Genomic DNA, 25,938 nt, shown 5'->3' on the forward strand with positions numbered 1-25,938 from the left:
CAACAGCAACAACATAAAAATAGGTTACTGACCATTTAACAGTTACAAATCAACTTGATGTCTCGGCGGATGTAAATCGAGCGCACGGTTTGGGATGTGATCTATAATCTCCTAAAGGTTGATTTTATTTAGTCAGTAATAGAGAATGAATTAAAGTGAATTCCCTGTCAGATCGCGCACTAAGATGGCGAAATTGCTCGACCACATAGCGAGGACATCACGTAGTTTACGTGGGCGTTAATTTGCGAGAAAACATGATTTGGCTCAATGTAGTTTCAGCACCGTGGTCAGAGCTCGACGAGAACAAAAGGCGGATTAGCGTCCTTGATATCAGGGGCCGTCCAAATGTTACATGCAACCCTAAAAAACGAACGCTCAAATAAAGCAGTAGCGAACCGTAAACCTATTTATCTAAAGTACGTTTCTTTGAAGTAAAACGTGTTATTTTGTTTGTGTTCAACAGTAAAATAAATCTTGGCATATTTTATGTTTGTTATGAATCATGGCTCTTCGTGAAGGAACGTGTGATATTATTATTCATAAAGCCTAATTATTAATCATTCTACATATTATTATTCCATCCTCCTTTTTCTTTTTTCCCTTTATGTTCGCTTTAATTTTTTGCATACATAAGGAACATTTATTGATCTTATTTTTGTCAAACGTGTTTCCCTTGTACAACTCATTCTTAAAACAAAAAAAAAAACATTAATCATACCGTAATTATAGTACTGTACTCTATTCAGTTTAGCTGTGATGATCTGCAGTAGTTGGGAGAATAATAAAATGATCTAAGAATAAATTGTATCCTTTTTTATATATATATATAAGTTGCTATTACAAGATTTCGAGGCACATTTGAGTCAGATGTGAGCTATGCATTATGAGAACTAAAATAATTGCAAAACATTTTGCATGATATTTTGTGCAGATGCTAAATTGAGATAAAAAGGCGTTATTAGGAGAAAAACATGACTAGATTTTCTTTTTACCTCCATAGTATTACAGTGATATGAAAGGGACAGCTGGAACCGTAAACCTATTTATCTAAAGTACGTTTCTTTGAAGTAAAACGTGTTATTTTGTTTGTGTTCAACAGTAAAATAAATCTTGGCATATTTTATGTTTGTTATGAATCATGGCTCTTCGTGAAGGAACGTGTGATATTATTATTCATAAAGCCTAATTATTAATCATTCTACATATGATTATTCCATCCTCCTTTTTCTTTTTTCCCTTTATGTTCGCTTTAATTTTTTGCATACATAAGGAACATTTATTGATCTTATTTTTGTCAAACGTGTTTCCCTTGTACAACTCATTCTTAAAACAAAAAAAAAACATTAATCATACCGTAATTATAGTACTGTACTCTATTCAGTTTAGCTGTGATGATCTGCAGTAGTTGGGAGAATAATAAAATGATCTAAGAATAAATTGTATCCTTTTTTATATATATATATAAGTTGCTATTACAAGATTTCGAGGCACATTTGAGTCAGATGTGAGCTATGCATTATGAGAACTAAAATAATTGCAAAACATTTTGCATGATATTTTGTGCAGATGCTAAATTGAGATAAAAAGGCGTTATTAGGAGAAAAACATGACTAGATTTTCTTTTTACCTCCATAGTATTACAGTGATATGAAAGGGACAGCTGTTTCTATGTGACAGCACCCAGTGGTTTTGCGGCTACGCTCTGAGAGGAAAATGTAGACGCTCCCTTAAGCCGAGTAAGCATCACGGTTTCCACACCCCGAGGGAGGACGGGAGATGGACAGGAGGGGGACACCGGCTTTCGACGTCAAAAGCTACGGGTTATACGGAGTGTCAACACTGTGAATATAGGCTACAGCATTACCGTGCGCCCGCTTTACAGCCTCTGCATTAAAACGTGAGTGAAATGTACATTTTATTTGCATTTATACTTGTATTGATTCATGCATGTATTCTAGTCAACAGGCGATATCTGAGAGGGCACAGAGAGACAAAAACCAAGACCTTTCAAGGGTGACAGATGCACGGATTTAGTTAAATGTACATTGGCTGGCGTTCGAGCCACCCGCTCTCCATCAGCTCTCTTTATCTGTGCACGTAGAATATCAGACCATGTTCTACAACCAGGCAGAAAGACAGCAAATAAACAAACATCCCCTTGGGATTAACAAAAGAGAGAGAGGGAAGGAAACGAGAGCGAATTTCGCCTTTGCTCAAACACCAGAGAGCTCGTAATATTTGAATGAACTTCTTTTAGTCCCTTTTGATTTAAAGGCGTGAAGTTGCATGGCTAGTTGCATGTTTTTGTTCTCTATCATGTATGTGCGTATGTGCAGTTGGTGTCGTGACAAAGAGCCACATACGCCTGAGCCTCCAGTGTGGATTAAACAAAGAAACCATAGGGATATCCGTCAATATTTATGCATTTCATTTTATTGCATTCACTTTTAATATGCTCTCTTGCCAGAGCTCAGTGTCTTTGTTGTACTATAGCATTTTAATCTCTTAAAATTAGAGATTGACTGATCACTCGTATTGCATTGTGTTTTCATTGACACTTTATTGTATCTTAAATTATTCATATTTAAATGATGTAATGCATTCATTCAAACAGATCTTTAGTGTATATTCAAATAGCTAAAAATGTTCATTTTTGAATATATATAGCTACTGCAAATGTGCAAAGCATTGTATGATTTTGAAATGTCAAACAGCAAGCCAGCACTTTATTATAATCCTCATTATCCTCCATAATATTATGCATTTAATTCAGCTCCAATTTAAACGTACGACTCTATTCAAACTTTGTTTGGCAGATCATTTTTAATATAGGGCTGCTATCTGTTAACGTTATACTTTTAAAGAAATGTATATGATCTTTCATTGTGTGAGAATTGTTTGCCATTCAAAATTGGCCGTCTTGGAAGAAGATATTGAGATTCTGGCAAGCTGAATGGCGATTGGAGGTCTTTCTTGTATTTATTTGCATATTGAATTGCGATTGGTCTATCTTTCTTACATCGAATTAAGTATGCCTTCAGATTGCGGAACAGATCATTTTGATTCTCGGTGGCAAAGGGGGTTCAGAAAGTCAAAGAAAAGAGGTTGAGGGCCTTAAAATAAAATGTTTTACATTTAAGAACAAATTTAGTAGGTTTTAGCTGGTTTTAAAACGCTCACGAACAGAAATTATTTGAGTTTGAGGAGGTAACCATAGCAACAGCTCGAGCACATAATCGTTATCATATTTTACATTAACAAAACTTAACCCTCTGGTGCTCCTCATTTGGGAGTCACACTTGTGGTCTTCACAGTCAAAAGTGACCGGACACCTGAAATGTAACCTTTTTTTTCACCCAGTAAAATCAATGTAATATATTTTTGTTCAATAATATTTTGTATTTTGTATTTTGAGATAATTTCATGGCACTGACTAATATTTATGCAATAATTATGATGCACATTGAAAATAATACACATTTAAAAAATATATATTTGTATATTACTTTTCAATGAATGCTTAGTGCCATCTGGTGGGAGTAAAATAAGAAAAACATCTGCAATTCCATGGTTTAGTCCATAGATTTCTATATAGCTCTATATAAAAGGCCTAAAAATTCTCTAATTGTTTTTAGACAAAAATACTTATTTTTATTAAGTTGTGGGTTTGGATATATATTTAGACAAATTTTGTAAAGGTTTAGATTTTTGTTTGGTTTGAAATGTTGATTTGAAGCATCAGTTTTTGAATTATTATTACTTCAGCCAAACCTCTAGGAGTTTAGACTAGCAGTTTTCTGACTCATTTTGGCTATATGGTTATAGCCATACCAATTCAATTGAGTGTGTATGTTTGTGTATGTGTCTGAGGGTGTGTGTTAAGTGAGTGTGTGTTTGAGTGAGTGTGTCTTTTTTTTAACGACCACTTAGCCTGCTCGAATCATGCCCTCAATTTTTTTGTGTTCACATTCCAAATGCCATAAATCACCAAGTTTCGTACCATTCCGATGTAGCTGTGATTTAAAAAAAAATTCAAAACAGAAAATGTTTAGGTCAAAAGTGACCGAAGAGGTCCAGAGGGTTAAATACTGTCGTTATTTGTTACTTTCTTCGATATACATTTTACAGATACATAACAAAAGCATAAATTTTTTTTTATTTAAAAGGTCTTCCAGTTAATGTTTGGCCTACTGTGCTATAAAACAAATTACTAGTTTAACACAAATTTTTTTTTTGGCTGCTTACAAGCACCACATGTCCTTTTACAAACATATATCTTGTTAATGGAAGTTAGTATAAAGTGTTAGCGATGATTTTAAGTGTCTTGGTTTTAGCGTTATCTGTTTTTTTAATTATTCAGAGCTGTCACGGTTCAAACCTTTCCACCGGGACTCGTGTTTAACATCGCGACTCTTCCCCCGCCGCTGAGCCGCTCTCCAGTGCTGAAACCCTGGGTGCAGCTGTCGCTCCGTCCCCTTAGGAAACTGTCCTAATGAAGGAGGCCGACGCCATCAAGCTCTTCATTGGCCAGATCCCACGGAATCTGGAGGAGAAGGACCTGAAGCCCATCTTTGAGCAGTTTGGGAAGATCTATGAGCTTACGGTGATCAAGGACAAGTACACGGGAATGCACAAAGGTAATTAAATGAGATTGACGTGGCTCTATTGAACGGACAGTCTCAAGGGGAGATGGGAGACTAATGGTGCTAGATGAGCTTCCTTTTCATATCTTAAGAGAAACATCTGTGTTAGTACATCTAGTTATGTCTTCTTCTTTGACAGTGGGATGTATACTGTGTTTTAATGTGTAGAAACTTTAACCGTTAGTTTGTAATAGCATTCATTTCCTCCCATTTCACTTTGAGTTGGGTTCCAAAAGTCTAGCTTCCCGAGATAAACGAATCTATTCATAGAAAATGCATCTGTGGTGCGAAAACAAATTGTTCAACGTTTTTCCATTTCTGAGTCACAGTTGTCATATCCTTTTATGTCCGCAAAACACTGCTTGTTATTCATGGTCTGTCTAGGACTGGTACATTTTTATTTTTACATCCCACGTTGTATTCTTGGTCTTTCTTCAGGATGTGCGTTCTTGACGTACTGTGCGAAGGAGTCAGCCTTGAAGGCCCAGAATGCACTACACGAGCAGAAGACATTGCCGGGGGTGAGTTTTCGCTGTTAATAAAGTGAACGGGCTGTATAAAAAAATAGATTTATTTAAGTCAGACAAACACTTCCATTTGCCTATATATAGCAGACTACATATAGGATAAATCTTTTATCATAAAGCTCTTCTAACAAGGCTGAGGAACTTGAAGTCATTTCTAAAAGTGGAAACAACACATTATATGGTTCAGGAGACAGGATCTGTGAAAATCTGTGTTGACTGAACAGACTTTAATTAGGTATGTAGGAGGGCACAATCCTTGAAGGCATCCGCGCTCGTGTCGCTCTCAGAAGTCGTTGATTAGCTGTTAGGCCATCTGCCGTGACGGGCAACCTGTAAATTCAGAAACCTCCAATCTCTTCATCTTTTTAATGCTTTTTTATGGTTTCATGCGTAAATTACCTACTTTTTTCCAGATTTGCCAGATGTATGGGATCATTATGAGCGGTGTTGCGATTCGAATGTACTTGACATCAACGTATAAAACTCGAGGATGAGATCATATGGTCTGTTTTGTGATTTACAGGCAGGAACTAAAGGCATAGTCCTCCCAAAAAATGAAAATTTTTTCTTCATTTATGCCATTCCAAACCTCTATGACTTTCTGTCTTCTGCTGAACACAAAAAAGATATTTTGAAGTATGTTGGTAACCAAACAATTTTGGTTCCCATTAACTTCCATTGTATTTTTTTGTCCATACAATGGGAACAGAAGCTGGAACATTCTTCAGAATATCTTCTTTTGTTTTCCATGCCGGAAATGCCAAAGTCATGCCGGTTTGGAATGACATTAGGGTGAATAAAGATGACTGTATTTTCATTATTGGGTGGAATATCCCTTTAATACAACCATACGCTCAGTGCTCGCGTGATGATGTTTTTTCCCCCCCCTGTTGATTAGACTTGGAGCAAGCAAACCCACAGGGAATCTTTTGCTTCCCCTCAAATTCTATTTAAGCGAGTTTAATTTGCACTAGAGGAAGCTGCTTGTCGTAAAAGATGAGACACAATGTGGACTGAGCGGCCAAACAGAAGCTTCTGGTGCTTCTGAACAGACTCTGAGCCAACTGTGGTCCCACCAGACGTAGGCTAATGAAGGGATATATGACTTTATTGCTCCATATGTCACATCACGTAACATCGAAAGCTGGTTGAGTAGTGTTAGAAGTGATGAAATTAAATCAAAGTGTGAGCAAAGTAAACCTCGTTCTGCCTTGGTTTTAGGGAATCAGTGTTTGTGAGCATCTGTTTAGATTGTTTTTCCTTATGGCGAGTAACGTTATGCGCATGTGTGCTCGTGAGTACAAATCCCATTATTAGCATGACAGTAGTCTGACCTTTGCCGACCTCTCCAGGCGCAGATCAGCGGGCCTCCCTGGCTTTAAATCCTCTCTCCTCCTCCTCTATCCCTCTATCCTTCTATTAGTCTACCCCCTCACCTAAGCCTGGTAAGACGGTGTTCAAACCTCCCCCATGAGGTATGACGGGAACCACATTATTAAGAACAACAGCCCCCTCCCTCTCCTAGAGAGAAATCGCTCTTCCTCTTTCTTGGTCTCTCTCTTTCTTTCTTTTTTCACACACACGCAGATAGCCCAGCTGTGTGGCATTATTACCAGCTCATGGCACCTGCCATTCAGAGCAGGCTCCTCCCCCAGGCTGTCAATCATAGCGAATCGCTCCAGCAACGCTGCGTGATGTGTGTTTAGAGTGCGTGTGCGGGTGAGATAGGAATTGTAACCACGATGAGGGGAGAAAGACAGATAAGATAAGACAGAAATTGGCTTGGAACCTTCATTTCCCACCATTTATTTTTTTCTCTCTCAGGCTTTGTTCAGACTACTCCCAATTCAGATTTGTTTTTCAGATTTTTCAGTTTGTGCATTGTCATTTTGCGAGTGGTGAAAACATAAGCGCTTGTTCAAATGTGGTAAGAAAAAGGATAGTTCACCCAAAAAAATGACAGTTCTGCAATCATTTACACACTCTCATGTCATTCCAAACTTGTTTGACGTTCTTTCTTCTGCAAAAACACAAAAGATATTTTGAAGGTTTTTTGAAAGTTAATGAGAACCAATGCTGTTTTGGATTCCGTCGACTATAATTAGTGTTATTTTACTATTATTTATTGTAGTATTTGTTAACATTTTTATTTACATTTTATTTTAATTTTTTCTGTTTGTTTTAGTCATTTTGTTATGTGCTTGTCATTTTTATTTTAAATGTTTATATTAAGCTTTAATTTTTTAGGTTTTTAATTTCGTTAGTTACCAAGGTTAGTTACCATTTCTTTCAATTAATTTAATTTTATTTTTAATTTGATTTACTTTATTTCAATTAACAAATCTGACCTGTAATAGCTTTAGTTTTAGTTGTAGTTTTAGTTAATTTTACAACACTCTTTCATTGAATCGACAAAAATGCTTAAAACATTCTTCAAAACACCTTTTGTGTTCTGCTGATGAAATAAGATTCGAAACATTCAAATGTGTTTGGGTTTTGTAAAAGTCATATTTCATGCATTTTTAGACTGTATTGTTTGTTTGGATGAGGAAAAAATAACTGACAAAAACTAAAAGTCTAATATTCTAATTTGGCTAAGGTTGAAACTGAATAAAAGATCAACTGCGAGCAGTGAATTGAATGGAGAGGTAAAGGAAGACGAGGGAGGAGGGGTTGAACAGATGGCATGGCTGGAGTGGCACCTGGCCTTATGTTTAATTTCAGGTGAGAGGCACGCAGTGATTGTAGACAGAGGAGGAGAATGGAGACCTGAAGTCCTCTTTCTGGTTTTCAATCCCATGCTCTCTTCGTCCTCCCCCTCTTATCTTTCCCCAACTCTCCTATCTCTCACTCTCGGCCTATTGTTGCCATCCCAACGTGTTTGCTTAACTCGGTTTATCACATGGCCCCACAACAAAGCGCCGGGCGTCGTCCAAGACACTTCAGTCGTGCACGCATTCGTTTGTGCTTTTAAATCCGGCACAGCATTCACATACATACCCTCGATCTCCCGTGTCCTCTATTCACTCATTGGCCACATCTCAAATCGTATTCCCTTTGGCCTTCTCTCAAACAGTAGCTAGTGAACTACAGGGCTAAAATACGGGATGAATTTGAAACACAGTTGTTGTGTTGGCGATTTATGGTAAAATGTGACTCAACTTCAGTTAAGATAAATATCAGCTTTCACATTGAGGTTTTTTGTGGTTTAAGTTGTTTTATTTGCTGTTTCAGAAACAGCTTTACTCTTACTCCTGCCTCAGCCATAAAAATCGTGACAAGAAAGCAAGACGTAGTCGATCAACAGGACAGACCAGATAGCTTATGTTTGCACTATTAATGTTGTTTTTACTATTATAATTTTGATTCAAAGCATCAAATTACACCCGATCTCTATCGAGCTAGTGCTTCCATTGGTTATTGATAGCAAAATGGCAGTTAAACATCTATCTATGATGTGTGTGCGCACACATTTTGGCATTTTCGTGTTTGGGACAAGTTGTTGAATGCGTGTTTAAAAGAGCGTCTGTTGTGCCTTTGTTGTGGGGGAGGGGAGGGCAGGTGTTATCAGAGAGGGGGATGGAGTGTGTGAGAGCGAATGTCTGGATGTTTGTTTGTAGTTTAGTACAATGTGCTCATTCTGATTTCCGTCGTAGTATGTTTAGTGCACCCGGAAAGTCAAATAAGATAAGATTGGTGGTTGGATACCTTAAAATATGTGTCACAGTGCACTACATTTCACATTTAACTAATGTGTTCCTATGAAATTGTACATGTACGAAATGTACTTCGATTAAAAATCCAAGTGGATTATGTGTGAGAAAGCATATGCAAATTCATACGAGTACTTTTTACACAAATAAAAGACGAGCGGTCATATCAGACTATCACGAACCGACGCGTCAAATGCGAAATTGCGTGCGCTCGTATGTTTCCTTTCTAGAGTTGCGAGATTAAGTATATTTGACTTAGTGTCAGTGTCTATACTCACATCCAGACAGGATGAGTCCATTGTTCGGATGAATTGAAGGGTTACAGGGTTCGAGAGCGCAAAAGAGGGAGAGAGGTGAAAATAGGTCTAATTAAAGAGAAATTGGACAGATATGTGAAAAGGGGGGAAAGATGGGGGTGAATTGGGGGAAGGGGGAAATGAAAGAAAATTTGACATAATGAGCCATGGGTTGTGATGGGGTTGGTCTCTCTCTTTCTTTCTTTTTTCACACACACGCAGATAGCCCAGCTGTGTGGCATTATTACCAGCTCATGGCACCTGCCATTCAGAGCAGGCTCCTCCCCCAGGCTGTCAATCATAGCGAATCGCTCCAGCAACGCTGCGTGATGTGTGTTTAGAGTGCGTGTGCGGGTGAGATAGGAATTGTAACCACGATGAGGGGAGAAAGACAGATAAGATAAGACAGAAATTGGCTTGGAACCTTCATTTCCCACCATTTATTTTTTTCTCTCTCAGGCTTTGTTCAGACTACTCCCAATTCAGATTTGTTTTTCAGATTTTTCAGTTTGTGCATTGTCATTTTGCGAGTGGTGAAAACATAAGCGCTTGTTCAAATGTGGTAAGAAAAAGGATAGTTCACCCAAAAAAATGACAGTTCTGCAATCATTTACACACTCTCATGTCATTCCAAACTTGTTTGACGTTCTTTCTTCTGCAAAAACACAAAAGATATTTTGAAGGTTTTTTGAAAGTTAATGAGAACCAATGCTGTTTTGGATTCCGTCGACTATCATTAGTGTTATTTTACTATTATTTATTGTAGTATTTGTTAACATTTTTATTTACATTTTATTTTAATTTTTTCTGTTTGTTTTAGTCATTTTGTTATGTGCTTGTCATTTTTATTTTAAATGTTTATATTAAGCTTTAATTTTTTAGGTTTTTAATTTCGTTAGTTACCAAGGTTAGTTACCATTTCTTTCAATTAATTTAATTTTATTTTTAATTTGATTTACTTTATTTCAATTAACAAATCTGACCTGTAATAGCTTTAGTTTTAGTTGTAGTTTTAGTTAATTTTACAACACTCTTTCATTGAATCGACAAAAATGCTTAAAACATTCTTCAAAACACCTTTTGTGTTCTGCTGATGAAATAAGATTCGAAACATTCAAATGTGTTTGGGTTTTGTAAAAGTCATATTTCATGCATTTTTAGATTGTATTGTTTGTTTGGATGAGGAAAAAATAACTGACAAAAACTAAAAGTCTAATATTCTAATTTGGCTAAGGTTGAAACTGAATAAAAGATCAACTGCGAGCAGTGAATTGAATGGAGAGGTAAAGGAAGACGAGGGAGGAGGGGTTGAACAGATGGCATGGCTGGAGTGGCACCTGGCCTTATGTTTAATTTCAGGTGAGAGGCACGCAGTGATTGTAGACAGAGGAGGAGAATGGAGACCTGAAGTCCTCTTTCTGGTTTTCAATCCCATGCTCTCTTCGTCCTCCCCCTCTTATCTTTCCCCAACTCTCCTATCTCTCACTCTCGGCCTATTGTTGCCATCCCAACGTGTTTGCTTAACTCGGTTTATCACATGGCCCCACAACAAAGCGCCGGGCGTCGTCCAAGACACTTCAGTCGTGCACGCATTCGTTTGTGCTTTTAAATCCGGCACAGCATTCACATACATACCCTCGATCTCCCGTGTCCTCTATTCACTCATTGGCCACATCTCAAATCGTATTCCCTTTGGCCTTCTCTCAAACAGTAGCTAGTGAACTACAGGGCTAAAATACGGGATGAATTTGAAACACAGTTGTTGTGTTGGCGATTTATGGTAAAATGTGACTCAACTTCAGTTAAGATAAATATCAGCTTTCACATTGAGGTTTTTTGTGGTTTAAGTTGTTTTATTTGCTGTTTCAGAAACAGCTTTACTCTTACTCCTGCCTCAGCCATAAAAATCGTGACAAGAAAGCAAGACGTACACCTGGCCTTATGTTTAATTTCAGGTGAGAGGCACGCAGTGATTGTAGACAGAGGAGGAGAGTCCTCTTTCTGGTTTTCAATCCCATGCTCTCTTCGTCCTCCCCCTCTTATCTTTCCCCAACTCTCCTATCTCTCACTCTCGGCCTATTGTTGCCATCCCAATGTGTTTGCTTAACTCGGTTTATCACATGGCCCCACAACAAAGCGCCGGGCGTCGTCCAAGACACTTCAGTCGTGCACGCATTCGTTTGTGCTTTTAAATCCGGCACAGCATTCACATACATACCCTCGATCTCCCGTGTCCTCTATTCACTCATTGGCCACATCTCAAATCGTATTCCCTTTGGCCTTCTCTCAAACAGTAGCTAGTGAACTACAGGGCTAAAATACGGGATGAATTTGAAACACAGTTGTTGTGTTGGCGATTTATGGTAAAATGTGACTCAACTTCAGTTAAGATAAATATCAGCTTTCACATTGAGGTTTTTTGTGGTTTAAGTTGTTTTATTTGCTGTTTCAGAAACAGCTTTACTCTTACTCCTGCCTCAGCCATAAAAATCGTGACAAGAAAGCAAGACGTAGTCGATCAACAGGACAGACCAGATAGCTTATGTTTGCACTATTAATGTTGTTTTTACTATTATAATTTTGATTCAAAGCATCAAATTACACCCGATCTCTATCGAGCTAGTGCTTCCATTGGTTATTGATAGCAAAATGGCAGTTAAACATCTATCTATGATGTGTGTGCGCACACATTTTGGCATTTTCGTGTTTGGGACAAGTTGTTGAACGCGTGTTTAAAAGAGCGTCTGTTGTGCCTTTGTTGTGGGGGAGGGGAGGGCAGGTGTTATCAGAGAGGGGGATGGAGTGTGTGAGAGCGAATGTCTGGATGTTTGTTTGTAGTTTAGTACAATGTGCTCATTCTGATTTCCGTCGTAGTATGTTTAGTGCACCCGGAAAGTCAAATAAGATAAGATTGGTGGTTGGATACCTTAAAATATGTGTCACAGTGCACTACATTTCACATTTAACTAATGTGTTCCTATGAAATTGTACATGTACGAAATGTACTTCGATTAAAAATCCAAGTGGATTATGTGTGAGAAAGCATATGCAAATTCATACGAGTACTTTTTACACAAATAAAAGACGAGCGGTCATATCAGACTATCACGAACCGACGCGTCAAATGCGAAATTGCGTGCGCTCGTATGTTTCCTTTCTAGAGTTGCGAGATTAAGTATATTTGACTTAGTGTCAGTGTCTATACTCACATCCAGACAGGATGAGTCCATTGTTCGGATGAATTGAAGGGTTACAGGGTTCGAGAGCGCAAAAGAGGGAGAGAGGTGAAAATAGGTCTAATTAAAGAGAAATTGGACAGATATGTGAAAAGGGGGGAAAGATGGGGGTGAATTGGGGGAAGGGGGAAATGAAAGAAAATTTGACATAATGAGCCATGGGTGGTGGTGGGGGAGGGGCCACTGTTGAAAGGGGAGGCGGCGGACATCCACGAGCTTAAAGACAGACATCTGCTAGCATGAGTGTGTGTGTGCGCGCGTGTGTGTGTGGCCTTTGATGATTACACACTCCATGAGAGCAGAACTTAATCTGACGGACATCTATCCACTGTGCACAGCAGATTTTTTCACACCATTGAGAGACAACATAAACTAGCTAATGGCCATTTTCTACTTTTGGCTGCAAATATTAGCTGCGCCTTTCATCCTGTTTACGTTTTTGGTAGTGTTCAGATGCTCAGACATTCGTTATAATAAAGTCACGAACAACAGATCCTCTTGGGTCCGTCCTACTTCCTCTCTTGATTTGGTTGGTTTTGTCGTCTGCAACAAATCATGCAATTTTAAGAGCTTATTTGCAGGTGGTAATATGTCTTCCTTCTGAATGTGTCCCAGATCAATATTGTTGCTCATGAAAACCCATAAAGGCACTAAATGATGAATATGGCATTTGCAGATTTCCTTATGAGTAATAAGGCCGTATCGAATTTTCAATTTGAAGTGCCCATGATGATTTTTTAAAACATAAATAATAATCTATACCTGTTTTTACCAGGCAAGTTGTGTTACAAATGAAGAATATTCACTCTTTAAGAATATTGTGTGTCAAATACGTATTGACAATTACCACAGAAATGAATGGTTGTCCCTTAGATTTCCATTTAAAAGTACACAACAAAAAGTACACACTTTAGTATAGGGACCGAGTCTCACTATTAACTAGTTGCTTATTAGCATGCCTATTAGTAACATATTGGCTGTTTATTAGTACTTGTAAAGCATTTATTCTACATGACCATATTGTACATCCCTAATCCTACCCAATACCTAAACTTAACAACTACCTTACTAACTATTAATAAGCAGCAAATAAGGAGTTTATTGAGGCAAAAGTCATAGTTAATGGTTTGTTAATAGCGAGAATTGGACCTTAAAATAAAGTGTGACTGTTCATTTTTACAAACTGAGAACCAACTCCATCTAATCTATAAAGACTAGCAAACAAACATGCATTATTTACTTTATGAAAAGAGTGTTGAAATCCATTGCTTTCCTCATCCACTTGGCATTTGGTTCCCACAGACAAAAATAAAGTAGCACCCCTATCTCAAACAATAGGACAGCATCACCAGTGTTGACGGTGTGTTCGGGGTGTTAGATATCAGCGTTATTGCAAGTATCGCTCATATGAGGTCTGTTTGCTTGGCAAAAGCGAGTTTGTTTGAATGTGCTACATTCAGAATTTGATATGCATATTGAGTTAGCAAGCCCAACCAATGCATATCTCAGTTTCTCAAGCAGTGCCATTTTCACACGTCCCCCCCATCTTTCCCTATTTCCCTATTTAAGCAGGCGTCAACGCTGACAGTTTAAAGTCGGTGTTACCATTGTAACTGCTTGAGGTCTAGTGAATGACACATTTGAAACACACTAATTGATTAGAGTATATTGATTATCTCAAGAATGAAGATTTCAGGAGCTTTAATCATCCAGCCAAGATGGTATTTCATTGTTTAAGGGTAATTGATGTGACATTTCAAGCAGTATTACATACTATTTAAAGGACTTTTTCCTCATTCTTACTAGATTGTCATGTATGCAGTTTCGATGACCTCATAATAATTAATAATAATGGAATATTTGTATTCAGTGCTATTTCTTCATAACACAGCAAATGAACTGCAAAAAGGTACATTTATATTAAATGGTGACATCTATTGCACCTAAAATGTACATTATACATTAAGCTATGCTAAATCTTGAATTTAAGAAAAAGTTCATTTCAGTGTTACTTCTCAGCTATTCTTGAAAACAGATTGTTTATATTAAATGTAAAATGTTGTGTTTGAGTATAAGAAATGTAAGTATCGATAAAAGTATGTTCTCTTTGACATGTTGAATGTGAATGAAACTACACATTTCTGTTGTAACAGTGTTAAAAAAATGGGAGATGGATAGAACGGCTGAAAGAATAAGCCAGAAAAAAAGGAGATTGGAAAGAAAGCGAGTGGAATATATTGGGGGTGGGGTGGCGTGCAGGTTGATTACGGTCGCAGGTCCTGTTGCCAGGAGACGGCTGAGACAAGGGATGCTGGGTTGCTAGGGAACCAGCTCAATGCGATGGCCAGCATTGCATGATGGGTACAGAGGCAAGATTGAGAATAGGCTTTGTGTAGATACACACCTAATTTAACATCTGCCACACACACACACACTGACAAGTCGCAAGAGAGATCCTCTTGAGCTTGAGTGCAATTCACACACCCAGTCATTCTTTCCATGCACAGAGAAACTTAGGGAATATAAACAAACAGCATGCCTTGCGGGCATATATAGTGTGAACGTGAATTGTGATCTGATTTTTAAACTCTTATGAGTCGCCAGCTTTCTGAATTTTCTGTGAATGGAAAAGATTTGGGTGTGTCTTCACAGTTTGTTTTAGGTATATAAGCATAAATATTTTACAGGTCAAACATGGTGATTTATTTCTATATATGTTTGAGGCAATACATGGAGGGTGGCGGCAGAGTAAATGTCAGTTTTGATTGAATAATCTATGGATTTAATATCCCATAATCCCACTGAAATCCCTGGCATCAGATCAAGGCGGAGATTAAGGGTGTGCTCATCATGTCAATGGAGTGTTTTTGCTGGCAGACGAACGCAGTGACAGTTATGACCTGTGCTTCTAATGGCATGTATGGAGAGATATTACATTAATATTTTCTATTTTTGTAAGCGTACAATTGCATTTTCCTGCTGCAACACAGATTGAAGGATTATGTTTATTTGTGTACTGATGTGTTTTACATTTTTCCATACACAAAAAAAAAGCACACATTTGTTTAGTCTCAGTTTCCTGGTGTTTTTAAAATCAGTTGTTCTACATTTGATTTAAGTATATACTTTAATAAAATGCACCTAGTTTTAATGTCAGTGGTGCTACTGCAATATAAAAACACCAGCTGGATATTTATGGAAAGTGTGAGATGTTCATCCTCAGGTTTAAAGGTAGGGCCCTATGATTTCCGTGATGTGGAAAACGCAGACAGAATCGTGGAATCCAGACATAAAAATGGATTTTACTATATAACACGGAATGTCACGGAATTTGCCAAATTTTAGATGGATACATCAATAGTAGGTCAGAATATTGAAATCAAATGCGACATGGAGTAGTATCTGTAAATATTAAGCCGTAAAAATACTATTTAAATATGAATTTGCATGTTCTGCACATCTCTGTGTGAATGAATGGCGCAAACATTATTTTATAAGGAATATTTACCCAAAAAATATTTACCAGAAAAATTTAAATACACAACAGTATTTCTGGGGGGAAAAAAGAGAGAGAGAAAAAAAAATCTTAATTTGAGGGAAAAAATAAAACTCATTTCATATGGCTTTAAAAATTTAATTTTTGTTAAACTTTTAATACATTGCTGTTAAATTGTGTACATTTCATGATTTCAATTAATTAGATATACTTTTTGATTTTTGATTTATTTATTATATAACCGTTAAAACAGATTCTAGAAAAATTTAAATGGGAAAAAATGGAATCCAGAAAAATTAAAACGGAATTTGGAAAAAAATAAAACATTTATTTATTTTTACCTTTTTGCTGTTGTTTATGCTTATGTATTTTTTTTTTGCTTGAAAATCTATGAAAAACACCAGTCTTTTTGTGAAGGGTGGTTTTGAATGGTTAGTGGTGTCATCATTCATTTTTTATTAAAAAATAAAATAAATAATTGTATATAACAATGATTCATTAAATAGATCAAAGGTGACAGTAAAGACATTTACATAGTTACAAAGTGTTTATTTCAAATAAATGCTGTTCGAAGGGTGGTTTTGAATGGTTAGTGGTGTCATCATTCATTTTTTATAAAAAAAAAAAATAATAATTGTATATAACAATGATTCATTAAATTGATCAAAGGTGACAGTAAAGACATTTACATAGTTACAAAGTGTTTATTTCAAATAAATGCTGTTCTATTGAACATTGATAATAATAATAATAATAAATGTTTCTTAATCATCAAGATATTAGAATGATTTCTGAAGTTCGGTGTAATAATGCTGAAAATTCAGCTTTGCCATCACATAAATAAATTAGATTGTAATGTCATTACATTGTTTAGAGCATAAGAAAAAAAAAGGAAAATAACATTTTATTCATATTTTATGCTATGTCATCCGTAGAGGACACCAGGACTACGTTTTTCTAAAAATAAAATGCCATGAATAGACATGAAAAGGCAAAAACAATGGGAATTTTTCAAATCACCAATCAATTTTTAGGTTTCTGGTTTTTGGTTTTTTGGTTTTTTATACCAAACTTTGCATAAGGATGATTCTCAACTATGTTGTAGAAGATATAACAAAATGACTTGATATACCATTCTGCTTTATGTAATATGTGTGTAAAAATTCCATAAACTGGTTTTCCCATTAAACACAATGTTATCTATACACTGCATCTAGTTTGCTGTTGGGACAAGCGTGTTGAAAAAAGAAGTGTAATAAAGAGAGTAGTGATTGGCCAGAACAAGCCCTTTAATTATTAATGTGGTTATGTGGAGTCTCTGGGTTCGGTTGTTTGTTTGATTTTCATGTTTATGGAAGCCAACAGGTTTCTTTCGCCTAGATGATGGAGAGTCTTCACTGTCTCTGTTGCTTTGGCAACCACAGCAGTTACACCCCCTACTTTTGTCTCTCTCTTTCTGTTCTCATAAATACATTCTCAAAGACTCACTTTTCATTCATTTCGATCCTTCCGTCGCCCTCTGTCTTGCTTGTTCTTTTTTTCCCCCATCACTACCTTCCCCTCCCCTCGTCGTCCAGGGCAACCTTGTTTACCTGCTGGGTAGCTCGTCTCGACGTTGTCATGGTGACACAGGGTTGGTTGCCGTGCCGACCTGAAGTGGCAGTGCCACGACTCTCTCTCTGTCTCTCGCTTTCTTGTCTCTTCCCGTCTCTCTCGTCCCTTTGTACCTTTTTCTCCTCACCCTTTTCTTTTTGTTCTCTGCTGCTGTCTCTGTTTTTCCTTTCTGTAATCCTTGAAGCTCCGTGACTCATCACAGTGCAAGAAAAGATATGAATAAAGCTCCACATGTGAAGCCTGTACCGCCCAGTGTATCAGAACAGAAGTGATGCTTTCCAGTTTTGATGTGCCATCTTTGTTGATGCATGCATGTTAAATGAGTGTACGAGCTGTTCCTTTGTCTCAACCTTGATGTGAGTTGGCTCCTTTCTGAAAATGAAACTAAAATGGCACAGTCATTAACCTAATCCATTTTGCTGACCATTTCAAGTGCTCATGCAGTCAACAGTTGGCCAGCAACCTGCTGTGTGTTGCACACTCTCGAAAATAAAGGTAAATGTCATAGAAGAGCCTCTGCATGTTCAACAGGAGGGCTTTACTTTTCCTCTTTTGTTGGATATATATTAGGGGTGTAACGGCACACAAACATGATGGTTCGGTATGCACCTCGGGTTTTGACGTTACGGTTTGGTATGGTTTCGGTACAGGGGGATTAACTAAACAAAAATTGCTTTTTTACTTTTTTTTTTTTTTTTTTTTTTTTTTTTTTTTTTTTTTATTAAACAGTGGTTTACTGAACAAATTGCTCTTTCTTTAAATAAATTCAATTATATTTAAACATTTTCTTAGGGTTAAAATCTACCTCAGTTTCTGCTCTAAAATATAGGGAGCCCGTTTACATTACTATAAGGTTACAATTAACAACAGAGCCCAAACTTAAATTTGATTACTATTTATTTTTAAATATAATAATCAACACTCAACTTAAAAAAAAAAAAATTGTAGCCTAAGCAAACATGTAAATTGCACATAATGCAGTTTTTAAATTAACTTCTAAATTAAACAATTTCTATTTATTGTTAAAATATATTAATTTACACATTTTGCTGTCATGACTTGTTTCATAACAGTTTCATTTAAACATACATTAAATAATTAAGACATCACTAACAGGTAAAGTAAAATATAATGAGTATATAGTCTAAGATTTCGTGAAATGCTCTTCTCTAGACTTCATTTCTCTAGCAAACTAACAAGCTGTAGACACTGATGACTTGCCTGAGGTAAATGCTACGTGACGTTTTGTTTACAAGCTGTTTTAGTGACTTCTTTCCATGGTTAAAACACTTATTGAATGATTACGTGAGATGTTCATTCATGTTTATTTTGCATTAAAACTAGTAGTAAAGATCACTCGCACTTCACGCTGCCATTTGAACTGAGGCGTTTATACAGCGATTTCTCACGCCACATCAAAGAGCGTCAAAACGCCATTTATTGCTTGAATGTCCTGAATAAATGGACATGATTTGAAAGATGAGGCTTTGTTTCTTATCAAAATATAAAACTGGAAGTTTCCAATGAAGTTCCACTCATGCATTGGTTAAAGGGGTCATATGATGCGATTTCAAGTTTTCCTTTCTCTTTGGAGTGTTACAAGCTGATTGTGCATAGATAAGATCCCTGAAGTTGCAAAGACTAAAGTCTCAAAACCAAAGAGATATTCTTTATCAAAGTTAAGACTCTGCCACGCCCCCCTAAAACGGCTCGCATCATATGACCCCTTTAAAACAATGCTGATTTGTTCAGTACACATGCTTACCGAACCGAAAGACCCGTACTGAAAATTTTCGTGTACCATTATAGCCCTAATATATAAAACATTGATCTGAACTATTTTAGGGGTGACCCCGAATAGTCGAAGTTTCAATGCTTCGATAGGAGGAGCCTGATTCGACTACCAATCTCACAGTCGAATATTCGCTGTGTAACGTTTATTATTATTTATTAGCTCTAAAAAGGGGAATATTTATGACGAATCATAAATGGTTATGATTCATAATAAATATTTAGATTATATCTTCGAATTAACTGTAGCCGGCAGAGTGAAAGACTGGATTTTTTTCAGTCAGGTAGGGTGATTTCAAAACATTTCAGCCGGTTTATTATATCGTTTATTATTATTTATCTCATATAATATGCATTTGGTTGAGTTGCACTGCAGTAAAGCGCTTCATTGTAGTACTACAGTGATTATCTCTTTAGCGTGCAGCGCGAGCAGGACAAACAACAATGCAGAATATTAATAACTATGACTGGGACTGTCATATACATAACAATTCTAATGAGAATACTGTTATAATAAAACGCTGTGAGTTTTTAGTTTAGTTGCCGTGTTTCTGCACGTTGTTGCGTGAAGAACGCGTCCACAAAAGGAATTCATTCAGAGCCGCACAGACATGCATTCGGGGCATTTTGTGCAGATAGCCTATAAGTCGTAATATTAACGTTATGTTGAATAAATAACGAAGCATATTCTATATGAGATAAATGATGAGTTAAATCCCATTGATTAAAAAGCTGCTGCTTCATTCTACTGGTCATCTTCAGCGTACGCAGCTCAAAACAGAAATGCATTATGGGCCGTCCTTAGCTGACGTGGGGCCCGGTGCGAGGTAGGGAGCGACCAGTTGCTTCCCCCTAAGGATGGCCCTGCATATACATAACGTTGTAATGAGAGCACTATTGTAAAAAATGTTGTGAATTCTTAGGGTTTAATGTTAACTATCTTTTAATCAAAACATAAAACATTATTTAGCCTACCCCGTTTGTATCTGCGAGGCGACCGTTACACATTTTCCCTGTGTGTTAACGTAATTATGGCTGTCGAATGTCTGACTTGACTCTTGGTAATGTATTTTTCCCCACCCCCAAAATATATGATTCGCTATCAGTCGAATATCGGCAACATTCGAAAATTACAATTCGACTATGAAAATCCTTAGTCGGGGTCACCACTAAACTATTTAATTGAAAAGTTCACCAAAAAAGGAAATTTCTGTCATCATTTACTCAGTCACTGTCAGAATGTCCTAGTGAATCTTTACCATGCACTGGAAGTGAATGTTACTTGTTTGCTCTATTGTCTATAAGTCTTCTGAAGACATTCAAGAGGCTATTTGCTTTATTATTATGTTTTTTCACTCCACTGCAAATCTTATTTATGATCTTATAAACTAGCATTCAAAGGTTTGGGGTTGGTTTTTGAAAGCCGCTTATGCTCACAAGGCTGCATTTATTTAGTGAAACATGCAGTAAAAACAGTAATATTGTGAAATATTTTTACAATTTAAAATAAACATGTTCTATTTGAATACATGTTAAAATGTAATTTATTCCTGTGACACAGCAAAGCTGGATTTGTAAACATTTTATATTATAAATGTTGAAAATTGTTTTGTGTTTTTTGTGGAAATTGCGAACATTTTATTTCAGCATTCTTTGATGAATATAATTTTTTTCATAGAAAAACAGCATAATGTAACATTATAAATGCCTTTACTGTAAATTTTAATCAATGTAATGCATCCTTCCTAAACAGAAGCATTTAAAAAAAGAGAAGTCTTGCTGACACAAACTTTTGATCAGTAGTGTATATTCCAGTATGGCATATTAATGACATCAAATGCCATTGTTTCCATTGACCCATATTTGAATGTACGTGAACTCCAGTCATATTTAACAAGATTTTCAGCAAATAATGGTTTGAATTAGTGCTGAGCGGTATGACCAAAAATGTATATCACGGTATTTTTCAAAATTACATGATGGTATTTTTTTTTCATGCATGTCCGGGTGTTAACCATATTTTCTACTGATTGAGAGAGGAAATACTGCAGTATATCGACTTGGAATGCTCTATTTTACTGTCATGATGAGTGAATATTGTCAAAAAATACCACACTAAATAGTGACTAAACCCGACCCCTTTTAATACATGTTAACCAGGATAATCGCGGCATCGTCTGATAAAATCAACATGCATCTACACTAAAGAGTGGCTATGCAGTTGTTTTGGCTATATTACTTTTTTGTCTCATGCAGCGTACTGCCTGCGTCCGAGTAACAAACTAAAAAAAACAACAAACAAAAAAAGTGTATGTGATATTAACAGACAAACTACGCTCATATTTATAATTCCAAACAATCAGTAAGCGACAGGTGCTAGGAAACGCTGTTTTGTACTCATTTATTGACGAGTCTGCTGCGGTGCGGCCAACTGAAAGCGCTGCTTCTCTGCCGCTCACTGCACAGAACAGATGCCGAGAGAGGTGACACTTCTCCGGGAAAGTCAGACCTCGCGTTCACGGGACAGCACTGGCGAAATCTTCCAACTGAATCATAGCTAAGGTGTATCCAAAAAAAGTCGCTAGGTTTGTCAGTATGAATATTCTATGGAAAAAAGCCGCTAAAAGGGTCTGAAAGTTGCTAAATCTAGTGCTAAAGTCACGCTCGTGTGTGTGTGAGACGCGGGAGCTGATGGTAGGGGGCGGTGGATATTTGTGGAGGTCAATGTGGATATAGTGGATGAGTTCTTCTGTCATCACGTTCTATTATGCTGCGTTCAAGTCCTCCTGGGACGTTCGTACTTACGAGTTGATGAGTCGTAATTATGACGTCAGGTGCGTTCAAGTCAGTTTAGTCGGCACAAGACAGTTCCTTCTTTTAATAAATTACAAGAAAATACAACAGGGTCTGCATTTTTTTTACTTAAATTTCAGCTGCGTAACAAGAACATGACCAATTTAAGTTTATAGGACAACTAAACTATCAATTTTAAAAAAATTTACCGTCAACTACAGACGTTGCATCCATGGATTCTGCCATGTTTCTCATTGACACGCCCCCAACTCGGAAAATTTAGAGTTTCCCACTGGTAATAACGACTTTGTGGTGGCGTTCATGTGCGTTCAGCTCGTAAATACGATCTATCCGACATGACTTTCACGCTTAGTAACACATACAGCTGTTCCCTCACCACAGTGCAACAGTGAAAAGGGACCCCTTTCAAACAGTGTCGTGTTCCGAACGTTGTTTAAGCGACATACACCGGTTTTGCGTTATTTTAAAAATTCATATCATATAACAAAAATAAACATCGGTATTCGGTATGAAATTTGTATACCGCCCAGCACTACTTTGAATTTTGAGGGTCCAAGAAAAGAGTTCTTGCCTGAAAGTGATGGAAGAACCATTAAACAAACTTGTGTGTGAGCTAAATTGGGAGCAGCTGCCCTCAATACAATGCTAAAATGCCCTCAAAAGTTATTTTACCCCACCATATGCCGGTGTTTTCTGAAGATAAACAAAGCAATTTGGGCAAATCAGATTTAAGCGCTGCAAAACAAGCTCTTACAGCTGAGATCAGATTAGTAATCACCAGAGGGATTTACACCAGGAAAGCAAAAAAACTGATCCAGGACAGACGTATAGTGGGTGTTGGAGATCTTTACAGTGCTTTACATTACTGCAGCAATCAATGAGACCTGCTTCATTAGTCACCCTGATAAATGCCCTTCTGTTTGTGTCCTTCTCCGTGAGTCGTGTAATATATTTTTGGCGTGCTGTGAAATAGTGAAAGTCATTATGTATGGTTTATACATCTCTGTATGAGTGTGTGTGAATGATTGCGAGCGAGTACCTGATCAATGCGGACCCCAGATGAGTAATCGCTGCTGGTCGGATAAAACAAGCGATCTGAATTGGGCCGAAATGTCACCTGCTGCATAATTAACGCCTTTATGTTGATATGAGCAATTTAGCTCACAGCTTCTCTCCTTGCCTCTCGTCTACTCCTTTACTAATTGTATTTATTTCAATTAGAGCTGAACAATTCCACGTAGAATTGCGAAATCATTTGAATTACAATACTAATACTATCTACTGTTCATGCTAATTCATATTTTCTTTTCATTTCATGGTAAAAAAAATTATTTAGTCCTAACAATCATTTAATGTTTGTTTTTAGAGAATAATATAGACGTAATAGTTTGTCACCTTTCTTTTACAGTTTAGCACTGTAGCAGTTGTGCTCATAATTGTGAAACTGATATATCTGTAATTTTATATATATATTAATAATATGTAATAAAATATTATTACAAATTAAAATAGCTGTTTTCCAATTTATATGTATTTTAAAATGTGATTTATTCCTGTGATGGCAAAGCTGAATTTTCACAAAGCGTTTTTCAGCAGTCATTGACGAATAGAAAGTTCAAAAGAACTGCATTAATTTGAAATAGATATTTTTTGTAACATGCCTTTTAAATGTAAATGCCGTTTTACTTTTGATTAATTTAACGTGTCTTTGATAAATAAAAGTGTTGCTTTCTTTAAAAAATAAATTCTTTTTTAGTATATTGATTGATTTCCCTTTGTGGAAGTAGTAAGAAGAGCATTCAATAACTTCATTTAATAACTTTCTCACTTTTTTGTAGTTAAAGTGTAAGCTTAAAAAAATTTAAAATCAGTATTCATAACAAAAATATGTACACATATAATCTAGGAAAACAAATTTCATTTTTTTAATGTAATTTTGCTCAAGTAAATGTATCTTGTTTAAGGCTGTTTTGATATTTTAACTAAAAACAAGACAAAGATATTAATGAAGAATTGTGTATCCTAATATAAAATTGTCAAATAGCGTTTCCCCCACATAACCTTGGTTATATTTGTTTCTATATTCTAATTTTCCTTGATTCCCCCCCTTTCCATTCTCGTTTGCTCTCTCTCCCTCTTTCTATTTTCATGTTTCTTTTCCCTCTCAGATCACCATCCCTCTTCTCTTTACCTCGGTGCCTCTTTCTCTTTTCTGTTTCACAAACCCAGAATCTCTCACCATTTTTAATCTGCCGTGCGTCTGTAATCCAGATTAGCCAGCGAGCGTGCTTAATCCCATCACTTCCCCAATCCCGCGTGGGTGTGTGCTTTTCCTGGTGCCTGAGAGAAAGAGAGAGAGAGGAGCAGGATTAGGTGTGATGGAGAGAGAAAGAGCATAAAACTGATTCTTGATGAGAGATAAAAGTGGGCGAGAGAGAGAAGCTGGTGAATAGGCCTCAAATAGAGGCAAACGAGTACAAAGGCTACATGGAGAGAGCAGAGATAAATGGACGGAAACACAACAGAAGCAGAGCCAGTGTGGAGATTTTTCTTTGAACTCTGGAATATTGAGGCAGATGGGCAGGTCATGAGATCTACATCATGCACATACATTCATGATGCTCTGCAATAAAAGCACACACAAACACAAGAGGAAATTAAAGAGCTGGATTATAAAGTGCAGTTCATCATGTGATCATGTGCTCTGTTTCAGATGAACCGCCCCATTCAAGTGAAGCCAGCGGACAGTGAGGGCAGAGGAGGTATAACACACACACACACACACGGATGTCTATTTATCTTGTATGTATATGCATATTTAAGATTGACTTGATCAATTTTACCTTTAGGAATGTCTTCAAAGGACAGTTTTGTCACATTTTGCTCATTTATGAGGATAGTTTTCTCTTCAAAGTAAACACACACACTTCACAATTTGTATTACAAATGCCAAAAATGTATTAATAATTCAAGAATTCAACATTTTAAACCCATTAAATGGGTGTGGAATGAGTACAGACTGAATTAATAATCTCTTATTGGATGAAAACAGCAACACAATCCAAAATACAATGCAAATGGCTCTTTCATTTTTATTCTGCATTGATACACAAACAAAACATGAGCTAGTGCAATTGTGTTGCTCAGCAAGTGACGGTCCTCTAGGGCTCTCTAGTGGCCTTTCATGTTATCGCACCATGACGCTTACACTAACATGGAGTGACAGATATTGGCTGCGATGATTTGATGGTTATTACCACTTAAGAATGATACATGATTCCACACAGCATTTTCTCTAATATATGTATACTTACCATGATCTATCTTTCTGTGTGTAGACAGGAAGCTGTTTGTGGGGATGTTGGGGAAACAGCTGTCAGACACCGATGTCAGAAAATTGTTTGAGCCGTTCGGGAGTATAGAGGAGTGCACAGTACTCCGAGGGCCTGACGGAGCCAGCAAAGGTGTGCAAACCACATTCAGATACGTGCACTGCGTGTTTCCCCTGCAAGGAATAGTGTTAACCAGTTAATAATAATAATAATAATTTGTATTAATGATTTTGCTTTGTAATTTAATAGATATTTAATAATAATTAATCATAATAATATTAATATTTTTTTATATGTACTACTAATAATAAAAATGATAATTATTATTGTATTTTTAATTAATTGCTTTATATAATATTTTATATAATTATTATTTAATTAATAATTAATAATTTACTATTGTTATAATAAAAAAAATAATAAAGCATATTTGCTATTATTTATTTATTAGCAATTTTTGTTTGGAAGAGATGTAT

At 36.6% G+C, this 25,938-nt stretch overlaps 1 protein-coding gene across 3 annotated transcripts in view; it reads left to right on the forward strand.

Moving 5' to 3' along the window:
• Window positions 1-1,639: 1,639 nt before the first annotated feature.
• The window catches only part of celf3a (cugbp, Elav-like family member 3a), a 38,555-nt gene continuing 14,256 nt past the window's right edge, over window positions 1,640-25,938 (forward strand). For all 3 annotated transcript variants that reach the window (XR_001609675.1, XM_016277836.1, XM_016277835.1), the window contains exons 1-5: window positions 1,640-1,897; window positions 4,361-4,637; window positions 5,082-5,164; window positions 24,844-24,892; window positions 25,469-25,594. Coding sequence is in view for 2 of the 3 variants with exons in the window: in XM_016277836.1 (XP_016133322.1) it covers window positions 4,493-4,637; window positions 5,082-5,164; window positions 24,844-24,892; window positions 25,469-25,594 (403 nt within the window). In the remaining variant the exon portion in view is untranslated. The remainder of the gene's footprint in view (window positions 1,898-4,360; window positions 4,638-5,081; window positions 5,165-24,843; window positions 24,893-25,468; window positions 25,595-25,938) is intronic.

Source organism: Sinocyclocheilus grahami, unplaced genomic scaffold (genome assembly GCF_001515645.1).
Source record: "Sinocyclocheilus grahami isolate Dianchi unplaced genomic scaffold, SAMN03320097.WGS_v1.1 scaffold116.1, whole genome shotgun sequence".
In the NCBI taxonomy this organism is placed as follows: Eukaryota; Metazoa; Chordata; class Actinopteri; order Cypriniformes; family Cyprinidae; genus Sinocyclocheilus; species Sinocyclocheilus grahami.